The sequence below is a fragment of the Peromyscus californicus genome, unplaced genomic scaffold (assembly GCF_007827085.1).
Source record: "Peromyscus californicus insignis strain IS unplaced genomic scaffold, ASM782708v3 Scaffold_7__1_contigs__length_154581171, whole genome shotgun sequence".
In the NCBI taxonomy this organism is placed as follows: Eukaryota; Metazoa; Chordata; class Mammalia; order Rodentia; family Cricetidae; genus Peromyscus; species Peromyscus californicus.
Genome location: NW_026294595.1, coordinates 152,640,748 through 152,662,004, shown reverse-complemented (window position 1 = coordinate 152,662,004; position 21,257 = coordinate 152,640,748). Strand labels below are relative to the sequence as shown.

General features: G+C 48.0%; 1 protein-coding gene across 9 annotated transcripts in view; it reads right to left on the bottom strand.

Annotated features, from left to right (window-relative positions):
* Positions 1–20,844, bottom strand: part of Osbpl2 (oxysterol binding protein like 2) — a 51,814-nt gene extending 30,970 nt beyond the window's left edge. For 4 of the 9 annotated variants that reach the window (XM_052725421.1, XM_052725429.1, XM_052725428.1 and 1 more), the window contains exons 1-3: positions 17,604–17,720; positions 17,259–17,354; positions 83–216 (exon numbers count right to left, since the gene is read on the bottom strand). In XM_052725421.1, the coding sequence (XP_052581381.1) occupies positions 83–119 (37 nt within the window). In that variant the 5' untranslated portion in view covers positions 120–216; positions 17,259–17,354; positions 17,604–17,720. Of the gene's footprint in view, positions 1–82; positions 217–739; positions 873–5,876; positions 5,994–17,258; positions 17,355–17,603; positions 17,810–20,720 lie in introns of those variants that run through there. The other 5 variants (XM_052725426.1, XM_052725424.1, XM_052725423.1 and 2 more) reach the window with 5 other exon arrangements.
* Between the last annotated feature and the right edge of the window lie 413 nt (positions 20,845–21,257).

The following is a 21,257-nucleotide window of genomic DNA, read 5'->3' as shown; positions in this document are numbered from 1 at the left end:
GCCAGGCCAAATCCTACACCCAGACCCCACAGATTCCCACACAAGACGCAGTGTCTGGGTTATGTCTCTTGCAGTTGCTCACCTGTGACGGCATCAAAGAATTCTTCCTCCCCGTTCATCCTTTAGTGACCAGGCTATCACTGTTCTGGGGTTTGGTCTTCCTACTGGATCATATCTGAGCTATATTTACGTAGAAGTTGTGTGAATACTGGAAATCTGAGGAAGAAATATTTTGGAATGAACTCAGCTAAAGCTTATGCTCTGGAAACAGCTTTTAAATACCCATATTTTTATTTTGACTTTTTGGGTTTTGTTTGTTTGAGACAGGGTCTCACTATGTAGCTCTCTGGCTGGCCTCGAACTGGGCATGATGGTACACACACCTTTAATCCCAGCCCTTGAGGCAGAGACAGGAGGATCTTTGAATTCTAGGTCAGTTCGATCCAATTGATCTCCATAAGGGCAGGGTGCATTGGCACAAGCCTTTAATCCCAGCACTCCCCAGGAATAGGCAGTAGATTTCTGTGAGTTCAAGGCCCACCTAGTTTACAAAGGGAGTTCCAGGTCAGCCAGGGCCATACCATGAGACCCTATCTCAAAAAGAGGGAGAGAGGGAGGGAGGGAGAGGGAGAGAAAGAGAGAGAGAGAGAGAGAGAGAGAGAGAGAGAGAGAGAGAGAGAGAGAGAGAAAGTGACCTCATGTCTAAGGAAAGAAAAAAAATGAATTATAACAAATATACTCTTCAAGGGGCTGGAGAGATGGCTCAGAGGTTAAGAGCGCTGCTTGCTCTTCCAAAGGTCCTGAGTTCAATTCCCAGCAACCACATGGTGGTTCACAACCATCAGTAATGAGATCTGGTGCCCTCTTCTGGCCTGCAGAGATACGTGCAGACAGAACACTGTGTACATAATAAATAAATCTTAAAAAAAAAAAAAAAAAAAAAAACAAATATACTCTTCAAGCATCAGGAATGAAAGGATGAATACCTAATATAAAGACGGAAAAAGAAAGTTGGCCTTGTAGCATACTTGTAATCCTAGAGGAAACTAAAAGTTCAAGGCTGATGGCCAATCAGATGGCTCAGTACTGATAAGGTGGAAAAAACTAACTCCTGCAGGCTGTCTTCTGACCTTGCACATCCCTATCCCCCACCACACAATAAATAAATAAGTAAACAAACAAGCAAAACACAAATGAATAAATAAATAGGTCAAGGCCTAGGTCCAGAGAGACTGCTCAGCAGTTAACACACAAGCAAGCAGACTGGAGTCCAGAGGCACAGCGCCACACTTGTAAATCCCGCAAGGCAATCTGCCTGTAACTGCAGCTTCGAAGGTGGGGACCTGGAGCAAACTGACTAGCAAGTTCTGAGTTTGATTACGAGACCCTTAAGTGGAAGAGCAACTGAAGAAGATTCCAGAAATCAGTCTCTAGACTCCACATTCATGCACACACATACATGTACACGTGTACCCCCATACATGAAAATACGCATGCACGAACACACACATTTAAAAATAGAATGAAGCAGGGGGGCGGGGAGGCACACCTTTAATCCTAGCACTTGGGAGGCAGAGGCAGGCAGATCTCTGAGTTCAGGCCAGCCTGGGCTACAGAGTAAGATCCAGGAAAGGCTCCAAAGCTACACAGAGAAACTCTGTCTCAAAAAAAAAAAAAAGAAGTGTGAGAAATGAGGGCTGGAAAATGTAGCGCAGTAGTAGAGCGCTTGCCCAGCATGTGTAAGGAAGGCCTAGGTTTCAGTAGTATAAAAAAGAAGTTTTTTTAAGAGTTATATTTTAAGGCCGAGCAGTAGTGGCACATGCCTTAATCCCAGGCAGATCTCTGTGAGTTCAATGTCTGTCTGCCTGGTCTACAAAGCAAGTTCCAGGACAGCAAGAACTACACAGAGAAACTCTGTCTCAAAAAAAAAATATATATATATATATAAAATTATTTACGGTTGTTCAGGTTAATTTAGGAAGACGTGGGTAGTTCGAGTAGTTTCAACAGGCAATCACATGAAGGTGAGGCTCTGCTGTGAGTCATAAGGAGCTGGATAACAAGTACCAGACGGCCACAATATTTGCCTTTCATCTACCTCAAGGCAGCTGTTCTTTCCTTGTGGAGCTGGGAATGGGACCCAGGACCTCACACACTCACGGGTCACTGCACTAGGAGTGACATCTCTAGCCGAGAATCAAGACAACGCTGTAACTTAGTTCTGGCATGTAACCAAAAGAAGCTTCAATTTTCTCAAAATTATCTTAGCTTAGCATTTTAGAACTCCTATACAATAACTTCTCCTATCAGGAAGAACTGTTTTGTTTTGTTTGAGACAGCGTCTCTCTATGAATCCCTGGATGGCCTCAAATTTACAGAGATCCACTAGCCTCTGCCTCTGGAAGGTTGAGACTAAGTATGCCACCACACCAGCCCAGGAACAGTATTTTAAAACAGTGAAGCAAAAATTCAACCTGTAGCCAGGCATGCACTCCTTTAATTTCACTTTTTTTTTTTTTTTTGGTTTTTTTCGAGAGGGTTTCTCTGTGTAGGCCTGGCTGTCTTGGAACTCGCTCTGCAGACCATGCTGGCTTTGAACTTAGAGATCCGCCTGCCGCTGCCTTCTAAGTGCTGGGATTAAAGGTGTGTGCCACCACCACCTGGCAGGCCTGCCCTTGTGGACAAATAAATTATCAATGTCATTCTGGAGGGTATAGGCTCCCAGTGACAGGTCAGCTCCCACCTATACAGACACACTTGCCCTTGAGTGACTGTCCCTCCTCCTTTTGCCCTTATACAGCCTACCTTCTATAGGAGTGATGCAGCAGGAACAACCTCACCAGACACTGGTACCATTTATTGCATTTTCCAACATCTCAAACTGAGAGCCAGTGTGTTTCTGCTCAGTATAAACTGCCTACTCTGCAGTATCGCTACAAGAGCACAAAATGGACAAAGCCAAGAGGCCAACCCAAAAGCTTCAACAGCAAAGATGAGACAACCTGGATATCAATGGACTGCAAATAACAGACCTATCAAACACAATGATGGCTCACGTTCCTAACGACACTAACAAAGAGGTGACCGGTCACCAGTAGTCAATGAATTATTTTGAAAACAAGGAAAGAAGGGCTGAGGATGTGGCCTGACTGATAAAGTGTGTATCTAACGTGCAAGAAGCCCTGGGCTTGATCCCCAGTATCATGTAAACCCTAACCCTGTAATCTCAGCATTCCAGAGATGAAGGGTCAAGAGTTCAAGGTCATCCTCAGCTCTCATGGTGAGGCCAGCCCAGGAAGCATGAGACCCTGTCTCAAAACAAACAAAAAGAGTAAAATTGTTTCTTAGCCCTTTGGCTAAGATCAAATGTGACCAAAGAAATAACATTCTGTTCATTCTTGGGGGGAAAAAAACCACATGGCCAATGAAAGCCTTCCTGCTGAGTAAATCATGCCAAAATGCAGCCCAGGATCTGGCTTGATCTACCAACTTAAGGAAGTGCTCAGAAAAGGATTGTGCTAGACACTGTGGGAGCCCAAATAGCAACACTCAGACTCTGGAACCTTCCAGGCCAGAGACAGTTTCTCCAGGAAACAAGTCACAAAGGAAAGGAAGAGACAGAGTGGTAGAGGACAGACATTATCCCCACTGAGCAGCGGTTCTATGGTAGTACGTGTCATGCATAAAGGAAGGCATAAGTTAACACACATGCTGAACTACATAAGGCCATATTCTCATCTCAACCTTATACTCAAATACATGCATTTTATTACATATAAATCATCCACTTCAAAAGCCACCTTGAAGCCTGGTGTAGTAGCATATATATGACCCCAGCAGTCCCAAGGTACAAGCAGGAGGATTAGGAAATCAAGGTTACACTGACTAGAAAGCAAGTCAGAGGCCAGCCTGGACTACCTAAGACTTGTCTCAAAATAAAACCACAAACAAGTAAGTGAAAAGCTATCTTGAGAGGATACAGGTGTGGTTCGGTTGGTAGAACAATTGTCTAACATTTATAAAGCCTGAGATCAACCCCTAGTACCTGAGGGGGAAAAGTTACCTTTAAAAAGACACAAATGAGCTGAGCGCTGGTAGCATACTCCAGAGTCAGAGGCAGGTGCCTCTATGAGTCCATGGCCAGCCTGGTCTACAAAGTAAGTTCCAGGACAGTCGAGACTACCCAGAGAAACTGTCTTGGAAAAACAAAAATAAAAACAAAAACAACAACAACAAAAAAAGACACAAATGGCTGCCAGGCAGTGCTGGAGCACATCTTTAATCCCAGTACTCAGGCAGAAGCAGGTGGATCTCTGCGTTTGAGGCCAGCCTGGTCTACATAGTGAGTTCCAGGATGGCCAGGGATATAGAGAACCCGTCTCAGAAAGAGAAAAGCGGGGAAGGGAGAGAGAGGGAGGGAGAGGAAGAGGGAGGGGGAGAGGGAGGGAGAGACACAAATGGAGGCCAGACATTTGGGAGGTAAAGACAGGCAGATCTCTGTGAGCTGGAGCCAGCTTGGTTTACAGAGCAAATTCTAGGACAGCCAGGACTACAGAGAGCCTGTGTCAAAAACCAAACCAAACCAAAACATCAAAAAAGACACTAACAGGACTGGAGAGATGGCTCCGTGGTTAACAGCACTTACTGCTGCTGTTGCAGAGGACCATGTTTCAGTTCTTGGCACTAACATGTAGCTCATAGCTGTCTATTACTCCAGTTCCAAGGGACCCAATCCTCTTTTGACCTCTGCAGGCTCCTGCATGCATGTAGTGCATGTACATACACTCAAGAACATACACACAAAGTTTTTTTTTAATAAAAAAAAAAAGACACTAATATCATGCCTGAAGCCAAATTCAGACAAGGCTGTACACAGCTCAGGACCTCAGAGAGGCTGGTGTGATAACTGGACATCTGGCAGCATGAGGATCAAGTTCACGTGTAAGGTGTTAATGACATGGTTTTCAAGAGGCATCATATTCTAGAGCTGTACATAGACATGCATGTAGATCAGGTAGCAGCCTGCCAAGTGTCTCTTCTAAAGAAAGAATCAGAGTAGACCCACAGCAGGACAGGCCATGGAAGAACAGGCTGGGCACAGGTACACGAGGGACCCTTGTACATTCCTGCTGTGTTTGTAAAAGCTCCATGATAAAAAGCATGCTGCAAGCTGGCCTGCTCTTTTTACATGCTTTCTCATCTAAAGCAAAACCCCTAATGTTAAAACTAAATTACAGAAAATCATTGTAATAAGGGCATAAAATGTGAGGTCAGACACAAGCTTACTGGCTACTGGGACACTACGGTCACTTTGGTATATGTCCTTGCCACATGTACCCTGGTATCCAACTACAATCAAGATCCCATCCTGGGCCAGGTGGTGGTGGTTCACACCTTTAATCCTGTTCCAGGACAGCCAGGGCTACAACGAGAAACCCTGTCTCAAAAAACAAAACAACAACAAAAAGAACCCACCCTGGAAAGCCTTTTTACAAGACTCCATGAGGTCAAGGGCCCAGTCTTCTCATGCAGCCTCAGGATGTCTCACAACTGTAAGTGAAACCATTAATTCTAATTAACTCCCAGCATAGCTGCAGGTGGCCTGGAGGAGCAGAAGGTGCTCAAGGACCTGAGAAGACTGCTGTCCTCTGTCAGGCCAAATCTGGTGCCATTTCACTAGTTTTCAGCAGATCAATATCCACCAGAAGCTGGGCCTCAGAGATGGGGCAAGGCTGGCCACAACAGTGTTCCCAGGGAACTCTCCTGATGGACCTCTACAACTGATGTGGGGATCTCCAGGAAGAAGGGAATGTGTACCACTAAAGCACCTAGGTGCCCAGCACTCCAGAGGGCCCACAGGGTGGAAGAGCACCTACCCTGGTCTGTCCTCAGATCTTCTGCAAGTCTGTCCCATCTCCAGGGTCCAGTCCAGAACATGGATCTCAACATTCCTATTACCTACAGGCTGTGTTTTTTCAGTTTAGCAGAACACCCTGAAAGAATGCAAAGCTGTGTTTGGGAACTGAGCCTCTTCTGTTAAGGAAACTAAGTCCGGCTTTCTGAACAGAACATACCATTGTGGAGAGTTGGAGTGCTGCAGACCCAGAGTCAAACTATCTTGGGTTTTCGTTCTTCACCTTAATTGCCATTCATTGCCTACCTTATTGTTTGACCTAAGATCCCTTTGACTACCAGGCAAAACCTCTGGAATGTATTCTTAGCCGACTGCTGGCTTCCACCAACCAAAAGCTAAGAGCATCATCAGACACAACACCAATCTACAACCTACAGCAGAAGATTCCAAGCTTTGTTGTGCTGCCTACCTCATGTTCCCTTTTGTTCTGCAACTACACAAAGTTCATGACACCGCCTCCTTATTGGGACATTTTACTCGGAACAACCCCAATCCTTATTCTTAGGCCAACGTGACTCACACTCAGCTTAGAATAAAATCTCCTTTTCCCTTTGAGGTGAGGGCTGTGGGTTATTTTGTTTCCTATCTATTTATTCCTGTGTGTATATAGGGATAAGAAGGTATGTGTGCCACAGGTACATGTAGAGATTAGAGGACAACTTGTAGAGCTGTTTCTTGCTTCTAGCATGTGGGATGGAACTCAGGTAAACAGGCTTGGCAACAAGTGCTTGCTGTGGAACGGTCTTTCTGTATGCTGTGAATATGTGTTGCTACTACTAGTTAATAAAGAAGCTGTTTTGGCCTATGGCAACACAGGATATAGGCAGGCAGAAAATCCAAGAGATATAGGGAGAAGAAAGACAGAGTTGGGGAGACATTGTGCTGTGAGCCGCCAGGACAGCAAGATGTAATAGAACACAGGTAAAGCCACAAGACATGTGGCGATACATAGATGAACAGAAATGGGCTAATTTAAGATGTAATAGCTAGCTAGCAATAAGCCTGAGCCATAGACCAAACAGTTTGTAATTAATATTAACCCTTTGAATGGTTGTTTCATAAAAACAGGAGGGACCGAGAAACTTCATTCTACAGGTGCTCTTATCCACTAAGCAACTCACTCACTAAGTTCTGTGTTTTGTGTGTTGACACAGCACTCTGCCAAAGTTGAGATCACACACAAAGTAGATGGAAAGGCAGACCTTACTTCTTGGGCAATGGACATACAGACTCTCCTGCTCTCAGAACCAACCCACCAGGACTGTGCTTCAGGAAGGGCTCTGCAGCTCTCATTTCTTTAATCAATGCTGTCTGGTCAGGTATTTCCCTCTCTGAAGTCTATAGAAAACCCAGGAAATTAGCTCTGGCTAGGCGTCATTTTGGCCTTCCGCCTTCTCCACAAATAATTCTAGGTTAAGGGCAAGGCTCTTTACTTCCATCTGGTACCCAAGCATGACATCACTGTAGCCCCTCCCCAACCTGGGACACTCAAGAATTGTTCTGCTACCCATTAACTGCCCACCTGTTTCAAAAAGAGCCCTACCAGGCTCTCTTGAAGTACCCTCTCTTTGCTGTCTTCCATCTTACAAGGACCTGACCCAACCAGGCCCAAAATGTTCCACTACTTCCATGAATTCTCCTACTTTACTCTTACAATGTATCTTTAGGTTATTTATAAAAATAGATCTGGAGCCAGATATGCTGGCTCATACATACATATGATCCCAGAACACAGGAGACTAAGGCAAGAGGATCTGGAGTTCCACGACAGCCTAGTACACACTGAGACCTTTTCTCAAACAAACAGGAAAGGAGAGGGAGGGAAGGAGGGAGGCAGAGAGAAAAGAAGGAAGGGAAGAGATCTAGAAGTTTGGACAATGAGTCATTAAAACAACCAGGGGGATATCACTGTCAGCTTGCTGAAAAAAACCTAGTCATGGGAAACCTCTGCTGTTAAAACCAGGTAGGGCGAGCTAGATAGGTCTCTACAAAGCACAGCATGAATAATTCAAACATTCTAAAGCCACTTTTTCTCACATACCTGTCATCTCAGCATATGGGAGGTGGAGGCAGGAGGATGGGGAACTCAAGGCCAGCCTGAGCACATGAGACCCCATCTGAAAAACCATTTGTGAAACAAACAAATGTGGTAGAAGCTCTCTAGTTCGTTTCTGTGGGCAGATGCTAAGTCTCCAATCCCAAAACCTCTGCTTGACCAGACAGGACACTCATGGATGTTACTGAAGGACTTGTCCTGTCCCAAAAGACCACGCAGCAGGATCATAGAGCAGGAGTCCTCAAATAGTGAAAGTCTCACAAGTGCCTAAGCTAAGGCTAAATGCCACAGCATTTACTGTCAAAGTTGACAGAGAAACTCATGCAAAGGGCAAAGTGTAACATAACTGATTAGGACCAGTCAGGGTACCACCATATCCTCACAGAGCCAATCCTTCACTCAACATGCAGTCAGCGACCCAGCATGAACTCTCTGGGTGTGTCCCCTAGGTGGGCCTGTCAGACCCCAGACACATGATATGAAGAAAGTGTTACTCAGGAACACTGTGAAGAGAACATATTCTGCAGTGGTCAAAATAGCTCTGCAGGAGTTCAAGGCAGCTCTGCTAGACTGAGGTGGAGGATGAAAAAGCTAAGTCACAAAGACAAAGTTGGCTCCACGATCTGAACACACAGCTACACGAGCAGCCCTCCCCACAGCCCAGAGGCAGCTAGGGCCCAGGCTTCCATTCCCCACCCTTTTCCCAACATCTCCTAGAGCCACCAGTCCTGGGGTCAGAACGGCCAGGCCTAGTGAGGGACCCTCCTTCCTTTCTCCTGCAGCAAGGCTACCTTGGGTGGACAATGCTTCTTGGCTGTGTTGCCTTTTTGGCCACCTTCTTTCTCTTTAGTACCTCTGTCTTCATCTGTCACCTTACAACACGCAGCAAGCCACCGTGCCACAGAAAACATAGAGGTATGATGGAGGAAGGGGTGTTCAACATGATTCCATACACCAACTACTCTAAACAGCCTGGTAAGGCAGTGTGGTCCAATGGCCTCACAGGCTAAACCACTGACCCAAGAGTGCTTGACAGCTCCAAAAGGGTAGGAGGAAACAAAGCAGATTTTCCAGCCCCATAAATCTAGGCCTGTGCTGGGGCAGCAGCAGTATAGCCTAGCTCAGTTCAACACCACAGCCAATTCCCAAAGACCAAGCAGGAGACAGAATGAGACCGTCTGTGCTTGTCTGTCTCATCTCCAAACCACCTTGTAGTTCTCGGTTCACACAGCCACTGGACAATGACTTTGTTAACACTGATGAAAGAGCAGATCTGAAGAGCCCTGTCATGGTACAAGTGTAGTGTTTTGTTTTGTTTTTTTACAAATTTTGTATAAATTTAGCATCACAAAAACAATCCCTACTCTTTCACAACAAAAGCCTTTTTTTGAGTGGCTGGCTGGCGTTATTAGCCTTGCCTGCAGTCGCCATGATGAGAGTGCACGGGTCACGAAACCTTTGCTTTAAGCACAGGCAGTCTTGAGGAAGGAATCAGAAGTGACCTTTACCGAACACTGGCTCCTTATCCTTTAGCCAAACACAGTTAACTCCAGCTGTACAAGAAGTGCCATTATAGGCAAGACAAATGGGCTTTACCCTCCTTAGCTGTCACAGAGCCTCAGCTTTCTTAGGGTTCCCAAGATTTGCAGTTTTCTGCCAGGAGCTACACAGCCCATCCCAAAGTAAAACCTAACCATTCTTAGAGCTGTGTAAGTGAACAGTTGACCTCAGCCTCCAGTCTCCACTCAGCAAGTAGAAAGAGCAACTCTTGTTAGTGTACACCTGCTGAGCAAATTTTGCAGCCACAGAGGACTTTGAGTTTATTAGGAATTCATGTAGGAAATGGGAAGTGTCTAGGTCCTGAGAAAAGCAATGGAAGCAACAGCATTAATCGCCTGCTGTTTCCATTCTCCATACCAGCAGGGTGGCCCTCAACTACAGGCCAAGAAGGTGCTCAGCAGCCATTTAGGCGGGAGTGGGGGGTGGGTGGGGAGGTGGGGGGATGGGGGGACTGGGGTGTGGGGGTTCACCTCTAAGGGGAGCCTGAAGCCCCATGACAGATTACTTCCTTCACTAGATCACACTCAGTATCAAAGCAAGCACCAAAAGCATACCACACACTTCAAGAACATTATCTTATAATCCAGCACAATGTATTTCAAGCACATACAAGATGAGTTCAATGCTTTTGTACAAAAATGTTTGTTTTAGTCATCATTATCCTACAACAGAAAAGAACCGTTCAAAAGCTGCTCAAAAGAGTGGGTGGAAAAGTTGTAGATGGGTCTCCCCACAGCTTATGTCTGCACTGAGACAACAGCAGAATCAGACAAGTGGTCAATCCTCTGCTACATGTGGCTGCTGCTCCTCTCAACACCCACCACCACCACCTTGCTGATCTCTACTGATCAAAACCACAGCTCTGGCAAGAGTGGGGGCAGGGATAAAAAGGAGGAGAAGCTGCTGCAGAACCACCTTGATCACCCATGAGTGAGACGTCCCTCAGTGCACTCAGCCTGCTCCCAGATGATTCTGACATCCTCTTTGGCCAGCTACCTCTTCCACTCCAGGCCCTTTCTCATCATCTTGCTCAACATCACTCTGCAGTCCCCTAACTGAACTGGTTTTACTGCGCTGAGAAATTTGTCATGATAAAACCAAACCTACCCAGGTCACTCCCAAGATCCTTCCTGAGCACTGGGGGAAGGGTAAACAGCTGTTAAGACCAAGGTCAGAGAATCCACAAACCCTGTTCTCGACAGCCAAAATACAAAAGAATAAAAAAAGGAAAAGCTGCTAAATTCAGTGTTCATGTTGTCTGCAGAATGGTGACTCAGCTATTGATTAAGTGATCAAAGGTCCCCGATCCAAAGAGGGGCTCTGACAAGAGCAGATCCAACCTCTGGGACTCTGGGACTCCAGAGTTCATGGGTCTGGGACTCGACCACACAGAATCTATGCTCTCAAAGTGCCCCAGGTCTGCTGATGATGAGCCAGGACCACTTCTCTCTACCCTTCCAGCCCCAACTGCCCCACCTGCCTAAAACCTCCTGGTTGAATGTAACTATTAAATCTAGAGTGTTGACTTTGCTACACAACACTGGGAGAGGCCAGCACTGGGATTGAGCATACGTAGGAGTGAGGTACACCCGATATCTGGCCCAAGTCCTTTGACAATTTCTGGGGGGCCTCACTTATGACACCTACTTTGGTGCTCCTTTTCTCTCTCCGGAGTGTCCCAGACACCGAATCACAAACTTACCCTATTTTTATAGCACTGTCATTTCCTGTCAAGATCAAGTAGCACAAGATGCCAGGTTGCAGCCAGACCTTTCTAAAACTAGCCTTTAACGAGCCTGTATTCATGCATCAGGTGTGCCACTGTGGCCTCCCCTCCCTGCAGCTGCCTCCATATCTTCCAGAGCAGACTCAGTGTAGCCCGCCCCCCAGACCTCTTGTTCTCCATGACTATCTGTCCCCACCCCAAGACGCCAGCATTCACCAGTCACCAGTGCAGGCACTCACCAGGCATCTCTCCAAACCAGCAGCCCAGCCCTTCTTGGAAACTTGCATATAGACACTAGTCAAGAGTCCTTGGGACCCTATCTACCTGCTACACCTTAGCAGAGGTTCAGAATACTCCAATACCAGGGTCAGGCACTGTCAGCCCAACAGGTAAACATCCCACTCTCACCCAGCCTTACTCAGCAAAGACCAAGAGCTCAGATAGTGTTTCTCAAAATTAACCAGGTAGTCTGAAGTGTGTGTGTGGGGGGGGGGGGGCAGGAGAGGGGAGACACAAGCAAAGGAAAAGACACACACAAGCAGCCAGCAGCAGTCCGTACAGCCACCTCCTGGATCAGTCCTTCCAGGCTCACCACCACCATTGCACCAACTGAAAGACAAGGTGTTTGGAGGCTCTGCCAAGGGACCCCACTTTCTTTTCTGAATTGAGAAAGATTAGGAAGTGTCAACAAAGTTCAGAGACACATCACAGTGAGAGCAATGGCTGCAGGCTCAGTTGAGCCAGCGGTCTTTGAGGCCATAGCACCACGAAGTAGAAATGTGTTAGTAAATCAGTTTGAAAAGTCAAAACTTAGACATCACAGATACAAATTCAAGACTGAACCGGACACCAAAACCATTATCAAACTAGAGCCTAAACAATTAACTCTTATGATTGAAGTTTGTTTTTGTTTTTGTTTTTGTTTTGAGACAGAGTTTCTTTATGTTGCCCTGGCTGTTCTGGAACTCTCTTTGTAGCCCAGGCTGGCCTCGACCTCACAGAGATCTGCCTGCCTCTGCCTCCCGAGTGCTGGGATTAAAGGTGATTGAAATATTTTTTCAATCTTATTTATTTATGTGTATTGGTGTTTTGTCTATACACCACATGTGTGAGTTACAGGCAGTTGTGAGCTTCCATGTGGGCACTGGGAGTTGAACCTGGGTCCTCTGGAAGAACAATTAGCACTCTTAACCACTAAACCATCTCTGCAGCCTTGAACTATTTTTTTAAAGTTTGTCTGTTCTGGGGGAACACCCATACAACAGTGCACATATAAAAGTCCCAGGACAACTTTATAGAGTCGGCTCTATCATCCCACATTCACTGGGTTCCGGGGAACGGACTCAAGTCCTCAGGCTCCCTGGCAAATGCTTCTACCCTCTGAGCCATCTCATTGGCCCCATGACTGAAGCATTTAACAGTTATGTTCAAATACTAATCTGTTTCAATCAACCTGAATGTTATACTAAGTTTGGGACTAAACCCTGCACTGGCCAATTAGTGCATCAGATGTCAACATCCAAATGGAAGCAGGTGATGACCAGGAGACACTGCCTTAACACCCACAGTACCACCACAGAGGCCCACAGCAAGTCACAGTAAACAAACCCTCAAGTCTAGGAATGTTTTTACAAGTAGGAAACCCACTTCATGGCTTTCATTCCTCGGCAACGCACTCTAAAGAGAGCACAGATCTGCCCGGCAAAGGTTCTCTGGACTCTCCAAACTGTAGTATCTCATGTGTGGTGTTATCATTCCTAGGTGTCTCTCTCACCATGCAGGTGGTGGAGCCAAGGGTGCCTACTGTGCTCCACACACATCTGGCGATATTTCACCTGCATTCCTCTCAGTGACACATTTGTCAGACAAAGCACAGGTCAGAGGAAACAGTGAACTGCTCCTGCCAAACAGCTGGGGAACAGCTAGGACCCAGGAACCCACCACAAGCCTCCCCTCTCCCCACTACACATGTCAACCACAGTGAAGGCTGTCGCACAACTTCTACCCAAAGGCATCTGCCCCCATACCTAAACACCAAAGATGAAGAAGATAAGGGTGTCCAGAGGAACATCAGAGAAATAATTTCCAAGATGCAGAAACCCCATTTTAGGCAGCAGGAGAATAAAATGACCAAAAATGTTCTAATCAAAAAAAAAAAAAAAAAAGGAAGAAAGAAAAGAAAAAGAACTAAGAAAAAGAAATAACAGGGCCTGGAGAGATGGTAGTTAAGGGTTCTTGCTGCTCTTACAGAGGACCAAGAGTTCTGTTTTCAGCAATCCCTGGTAGCTCCAGGATATCTAACATCCTCTCCTGTCCTCCAATGGTACTGAAATGTGTGTACATACACACTAAATCTTAAAAAAAAAAAAGAAAAACAGAAAGAAGGAAAGAAAGAAAAAAGAAAGAAAGAAAGAACGGAAGAAAGGAAGGACGGAAGAAAGGAAGAAAGAAAAGTTATATTTTCAATAGCCTTTGTGAACAAGAACTCAGCATCTCCAGAGGTATGCAGCAGGAGTTCAATGGAACTTCTTAAATGTTAATATTAGGCATGGTGGCACAAACCTACAATTCCAGCACTGGGGAGGCTGAGACAGAAGGATGGCAAGAGTACCATAGACAGGAAGACCCTAAGAAAGAATCCTAGTTGGGTACGGTGGCATGTGCCTCCTAGCATTCTTGAGGCAGAGGCAGGCAGATCTCTGTGAGTTCAAGGCAAGACTGGTCTATACACGAGTTCCAGGAGAGCCAGGACTACAAAGAGAGACCATGTCATCAAAAAACAAAGAGAGAGAGAGAGAGGTGAGAAAGACTAAGAATAGTATACGTACATAAGTGTGGGGGGGGGGGGCAGACAGACTGAGACAGAAATACTTTAGAAGAGGACAGAAAACAAGATTCCATGTGCATTTAATAATGACTAAAGAAGCTCTTGAAAAACTTTCAGAAAGGAAAGTTTTGGGTTTGTTCCTGGCAGGATATGTGTCCCTGCCTTTCTCCAACGCACCCTCTTCCACAAGCAACATCACAGCACACCTCACAACATAGGCACTAGATGGCAGGTGAGGTACTTCATCAAATACCCAATAGCCAGATGGAGAATTACTTTAATTTACAAGAAAAAAATGTTTCATAAACACTTGGCCTCGTGGAAAAATGAAAATCCATCACATGCTACAAGAAACAAAGAACAGAGATTAATATAAATAGGTTAATTTAAGTTTTAAGAGCTAGTTGGGAACAAGCCTAAGCTAAGGCCAAGATTTCATAACTAATAATAAATCTCATCATTATTTGGGAGCTGGTGGTCCAAAAAAGTCCTACAACAACACAGTGAGTTCCAGGACAGTCAGGGCTATGCAGAGAGACCCTGTCTCAAAAATAAACTCCCCCAAAAACCTGTGTGTGTGTGAAAAGTGAGTATGGAGTTCTGTTTAAGAATGTGAATTTAGCCGGGCGGTGGTGGCGCACGCCTTTAATCCCAGCACTCGGGAGGCAGAGCCAGGCGGATCTCTGTGAGTTCGAGGCCAGCCTGGTCTCCAAAGCGAGTTCCAGGAAAGGCGCAAAGCTACACAGAGAAACCCTGTCTCGAAAAACCAAAAAAAAAAAAAAAAAAAAAAAAAGAATGTGAATTTATCAATGCATGGTGGCATATGCCTTTAGTCCTAGCACTCAAACAACAACAACAAATCACCCCCTCCACAAAAAGAATGTGAATTCATGAGCAAGATGCATAGCTCCCTAGGTAAAGGCACTTATTGCCAAGCCCAATGGCTTGAGATGGATCCTTGGCATTCACAAGGTAGAAGTCAAGAACCAACTCCCACAAAGTGTACACTATGACACACACACACACATACATAGATTAAATTTTTAAAATGTAATTTAAAAATGAATCTGTAATAAAAAGAGAATGGCACACTTGGGGAGATAGGCAAGAGAAGGAAACAAGGGGGATGAATCTGATCAAAATATATAACGTGTATGAAAATGTCATAATGACACCCATTATTTTGTAGTTAATATATGCCAATAATTTTTATTTTATTTATTTATTTATTTTTGGTTTTTCAAGACAAGGTTTCTCTGTGTAACAGCTTGGCTATCCTGGAACTCACTCTGTAGACCAGGCTGGCCTTGAACTCACAGAGATCTGCCTGCCTCTGCCTCCTAAGTGCTGGGATTAAATAAGCCACCACTGTCTGGCTTATTGTGTTTTGAGATAGGGTTTTACTATGTATCCTTCACTGGCCTAGAACTCACTATATAGATCAGGCTGGCTTTGAATTCAGATATCTGCCTGCCTCTCAGAATGATAGGGTTAAAGGTACATATCATCATGCCTGGCTTCACATTCTTTATTAAACATGTTTGTTTTGTCAGGCATGGTGGGGCACATCGTTGATCCCAGCACTGGAAAGGCAGAGGCAGGCAGATCTTTGAGTTGGAGGCCAGCCTGGGCTACATATCAAGCTGGAGGTCAGCCTGGTCTACATATCAAGCTGGAGGCCAACCAATGTTACACAGTGAGACTCTGTCTAAAAAGCAAAACAACAACAAAAAGAATATGAACTTGCTAGGGTTGTGGTGCATGTCTATAATCCCAGGAGTGGAAGGATCAGAAGTTCAAGGTCATTCTCAGCAATGCTGTAGTCTACCCTGAGTTACATAAGATCCTGACTCAAAAGTCACAACAAAAAGAATGTGGAGAACACACCAACTGGTATCCAAAACCAAATGATCAGCCTTGAAAGTATAAATACAAATAACATTATATGGACTGAGAAGGTTGTTTTATGTATTTAAGGATACATACAGGCATACATACATATGAAACAATAATTAAAGAAATAGAGGCCATGAGCTTGAAAGAGAACAAGGGGATTTGGAGAGAAGAAATGATGTAATTATAATATCAAAAATAAAGCTTTTTTTTGTTTGTTTTGTTTTGTTTTGTTTTTTGAGACAGGGTTTCTCTGTGTAGCTTTGCTCCTTTCCTGGAACTCACGAAAGGAACTCACTCTGTAGACCAGGCTGACCTCGAACTCACAGAGACCCGCTTCTGCCTCCCGAGTGCTGGGATTAAAGTCGTGTGCCACTACCACCCGACTAAGCTTTTTTTTCTTTTTTTTTTTTTTAAATAATGTGAAATTGGGGCTGAGGAAACAGTGCAGAGGCTGATCACTTGTCTGACAGGCATAAGGCCATGTTCATCCCTAGCGAGGCTAAAGAGAAGAGAAAAAAGGAACTCTGGAGTTAGGGTGCCTTTGCTACATAATTTACTGTTCTGTTGTCTGCAGTAAGCTACTTGACCTCTCTATTCCTGAGGAATAAGGATGTTAGTGACTGCGATCAGATGCTCCTAAGGATCTAGAGCAAATAATTGCTCAAAATTATCATCCCTTGAGATAAGAGTTGTTATTAACAGACTGTACCTGGGGCAAACAGGAAGGTAGATTCCATGGAGAACATGTAGCCACCCATTTCCTCACCCTTTACATGGCACCATGGGAGGTGCTGGGAGGCACCGGAGAACGTGTCCACCCAAATGTCCCTGTCGCCCTTATTCATAGCAGTGAACTAACATTTTGGAGCACCTGCTGCTCGTCAGAGTCCACTGCACACAACTGATCCACATGTGTCTCTTACTGGTATAGGAGATGTCACATGCCACTAACAGAAATGAAGGTGGGGGAGCGGACAGGTGGCAGTTAGGAAGGGCTGAGCTCTCTGCAGAGGTAGCCAGGAGCTCCCCACACGGAAGACCCCACTCAGGAGCTGTCCCTGCAATATCTCTGTCGATATGGAGCCAAGCCCGAACGCAGGCCTCGGCGAAGTGTGTGTGTAGCCCCACAGAACCAGCCTAATGCGCAAAGGCCGATCCCAAAGGGCATAACCCCAAAGCCTGTCCTCCTCCCGAGACTGAGCTGACCCAGGCCGAGGGCGCAGCGTCTCGGAGGCGCCCGGACCCTCAAGGAGGACTGCGGGCTGCCACCTCCACTTACCTGCCGGGCGCACGGGGCGCGGAGGGCTGGCTCTGCGCAGATCTGACAGCCCTGGCTGCCTCACCGGCGCAGGCGGTCTGAAGGCTCGCTCCGACTCTGTGGAGAGAGAGGACCTCGGACGTGAGGCCACCGCGGGCACCAAGTTCCGCGCGCGCCCCGAGGGGATGAGCAGCTTACCGACCGAAGCGCGGACGGGGCCTCGTCCAGCCCGCGGTTGTCCGCACTCCGGGGCCAGCGGCGGCCTAGCGCCCCGACTCTCCAGCCCCGGAACGTCTGAGGCCTAGGCGGCGCACGGGCCTCCCTGAAGCCCGTCCTCGCCCGCCCGCCCCGCCGCGGCCCACTCACCTGAACGCGGTCCCCGCAGCGCCGCCGACCCCACAGCCGCCCCGACCCCGCCCGCGGCCCGCAACCCGCGACCCACTGACACCCAGGCGGAAGTGCGGCCCGCACCTTCCCGACCCACAGCCCGCCGCGCCGCTCGCCGCGCCCCGCGCCGCCCGCGTCAGCCGCCGCCCGCCCAATCAGCGCCCTGCCCGCAGGCCGCGTCGGGGGCGGGGCTATGCTGATCACGTTCTCGGGACAGCTTCTCCACCGGCCCCTCCAGAGTCCAGCTCGCACGGGGGAGTGGCGGCGCGCTCAGCCAATTGCCGCTTGGAAAAGGTGGGTTTATGCAGATACCAAAGCGAGATGGAAGGGGAGGAAGAAGGAAGGGGCGTGGCCCTGGGAGAGGCTAGTTTACAAACAGTGAGTCAGGTGGCTAGGCGTAGACGATCCCCCGCAGGCTCTGGGCTAGACCCACCCATCATCTACGGACCCCCGTAGATATTTCTTATGGTTGCAGAGAATTAGACAAATGGCAAATGTCGCCGATGGCCTTTGCGCGCCAATCGTGGCTCAACAGAGCCTGGGGCCAGTTTACCCCTCCGGCTGCCTCCCTGGCCGGTTTATCCTTTTTTAACACCCTTAGGCGCCCTGCGGTCTGCAGCGGCTTCTGGTTATGCCCAGCATCTCTGGGGACACGTCTGCAGCTTGCATCCTTGCCAGATGTTTGGCCTCAGGAAAGCTAACCGACCTCTCTGAGCACTCAATTTCCTCTGCAGAAAGCCCTCACCAGCCTCCTCATATCGTTTGAATGGTGGTCTGGTTTGAGACAGGTGAAGTGACATGAAACAAGATAGCTACTGACTTGCATAGGACTTTCCAGGGCACAGGAATTGCATAGGGATGGGCACGTGGTCCTGTCCTAGCCAGGAGGTTCAGCTCAGTGTCAGACCAGAGGGAACTAAGTCAGATGTCTCGTGTCTTCTACAAGCCTTCCAAGAAGCAAGTGAGGGGAGAGAGTGATTGGAGTCTGGGGCTGCTGTAGGTGTCTGGTTGCTTCAGAGCATGAAGCCAAGGAGTTAGCAAGGCCCCTAGGTCACCCAGAGCCAGCTGCACCTGACATCTGTCCTAGGCTTTCCAGTTACTTGAGTAACTACTTGGGATTTTCTAAGCCAGTCTGAGGTTTTGCCAAAGGGGTTCTGAATCCCCGGAACTACAAGATCAGTAATGTATGTATATCCTTCAGCATGCCCCAAGGCCACACTCCTTCCTCCAGTAAGGTGATGCTCACACAAAGGTCCCCGACTGCCTCTATGGCCCACTCTGCAGATGTTCATACTCTCTGCAAATATGGAGTGAGTGCATGGACCTCTGTAGCAGAGCAGACCCTGTCTGCCTCTCTGGCTCCCACCCCAGGGACAGCCTGGCTTTCTGGTGGCCCTTGTCAATGGCGCTGGGGAGACGTGCTAGGACTGGAAAAGAGCCCCCTGCATACTCTGCTCCTAAAGAGAGAGACAGAGGAAGGCGGGCCAGGCCTCCGAAACAAAGGCGTTGCCATGGTTACCGCGGAAGAAAGCAACTCCAGCCGGCTGAGGGCTGATGGAAGGGTGCGGCAGCTGGCCCCCTAGCCAGGACAAGGACGGCTAGCTGGTTGCCACGGAGATAGTCAGGCTGACCAGTTTCTGCATTTTTACTGGGGGGTCTGGCCAAGACCAGCTCAGAGTCCCTCAAGCCCATCACCAGCCACACCCTCACCTAAACCTCCAAGACCAGTCCCCGTGCAAAGGACGAGCCTCGGGGTGCAGCTTACCACCTGCTTTTTGGCCTTGAGCTTCAGGGCCCTGCCTCTGGGCTGGGCTAACTCTACTCAAGCCATGGTAGGCTGAATCAGGCGTCCCTGGGACTTGAGCAGTGTTCTAACCTCCTATCTTCAAGCTCATGCGGCCAAGGATCGTTTTGAATTCCTTGCCCTCGTGCTTTACCTCTCAAGTGCTGAGATGACAGATGATTGGGCACCACCAGTCTGTCTCTCTGCCCCTTTTAACAGCCGTGAGCCAGGGGGCTGTTGCTGCCTTTTGGCAGTCTCAGGTGCAGGGCTGGGTGAGTCAGCACCTGTAAGTCAGTGAGGGGGCTCTTTGGGACAAACTTGGAGGTGCCCTCACCATCTTCATAAAGCATCCAATTCCTTAGCAATGTTCTCTAGAAATGTACTAATAGGGTGTAGAAAGGGTCAGGGGTGACTCTGGGTCCTGCCGTGACAGTGAAGGTGATAATGGTGGCTGAAATGACCCCCAAGTGTCCCATGATGTACATGTCCCATCTGGTTCCCCCGTTTCAGCAGCCAACCAAGGAGATGTGTGTCATCACTCCCACTGGACAGATGTCAGACTGAGTCTAAACCCAGTTTAGTCTCCTGGTGCCGAGGCCCAGAGAGGTCTCATGGGCCAGCAGTCTGGCCAGGCCAAGACCCCAGAGCAGGATCTGCCCTGGACACAATGCCCAGAGTTTCCTGAGGGGGCTATGGCTGAGGGCCACAAGATCAGGTCCCGTGTCACGAAGCCCTGAGTAGCTGCAGCTTTGGGTGCTCTCAGCATCTGAGAAGTGCAGTCCAAGGGACTGTCTGGGCAATGTGTTCCTTCCTGAACTGCTCCTGGGACCTAGGTGAGAACATACCACACAATGGATGCTCTAAGGGGTGCTACCCCGCCCCACGTGGTATGAATAAAGGATACCTTCCCGACCCAAGTGCTGAATGGAGGTGGGGCATGACAGGATAGATCCTGGAGTCCAATACAACTCTGAGGTCTTAGAATGGAGGGCAGAGGCTCCCTGACTGAACTTCCAGATCACCCCTCTGTCTTCTTGACCAGGGAGAGGACTGGGACCCATGGGCAGGCCATCTGTCTGTGGCTCTCTGACCCACACACAGGCCTCCCGTGACCAGAGCTGGTGCTGTGGGTGGTCACAGCCAGATAGGAACATACACTGCATCATGCTGTTTCTCATCTTCACTCCTGAAGGAAGCAGAACAGAGGGAGATTCGTGTTCCCCATTCTAGAAGGAAAACTAGACGCAAGAGCAGCAGCTTGCCCAGAGCCGGGCTGCCCGCCACCCTCTGCCCTTCACCCACTTCACTCTTACCTCCTTGCCAGAGTGAAATCTCCTCATCTCAGCCTGTTTCTAGGCCAGCTGGGCCAGGGCGTGGCAACCAGGAACTGGGTGCCTTGGTATTGCGGCCCCACCTGGCCCCTGCTGCTGACGCCAACCTGAGGCCATCTCCACCCCACATTCCCAGGCCCCTGGCAGAGCACACTCCCAGCTCTCTTCTCAGGCATGCCATGGACTCGTCTGTGGGACACGAAGCAGGTTGCCAGTGGGCAGCCTGGCCACAGTGGCCTGGCCCAGCTCACGTGGCTTGGCTGATTCTTCCCAGCCAACTTTCAAGTCTCCTCTGCAACGTGACGACGCTGGCTTCCCTGTCGGGGAGGGAGGGTATTTTTAGGTTGAACCCGCCTCGTGAAGAGACAAGTTATCAATAGCAGCAGCAAAGGGCTTTTTCTTATTCCTTTTTTCCCCTATAGCTTTGGGACGTGAACAAGCTGCACCCATTAAACTCTGCCAAAAGAAAGCAGGAGGAAATGGTGTCCCCCTGATAACTTTCACCTTACAGCTCCCTCC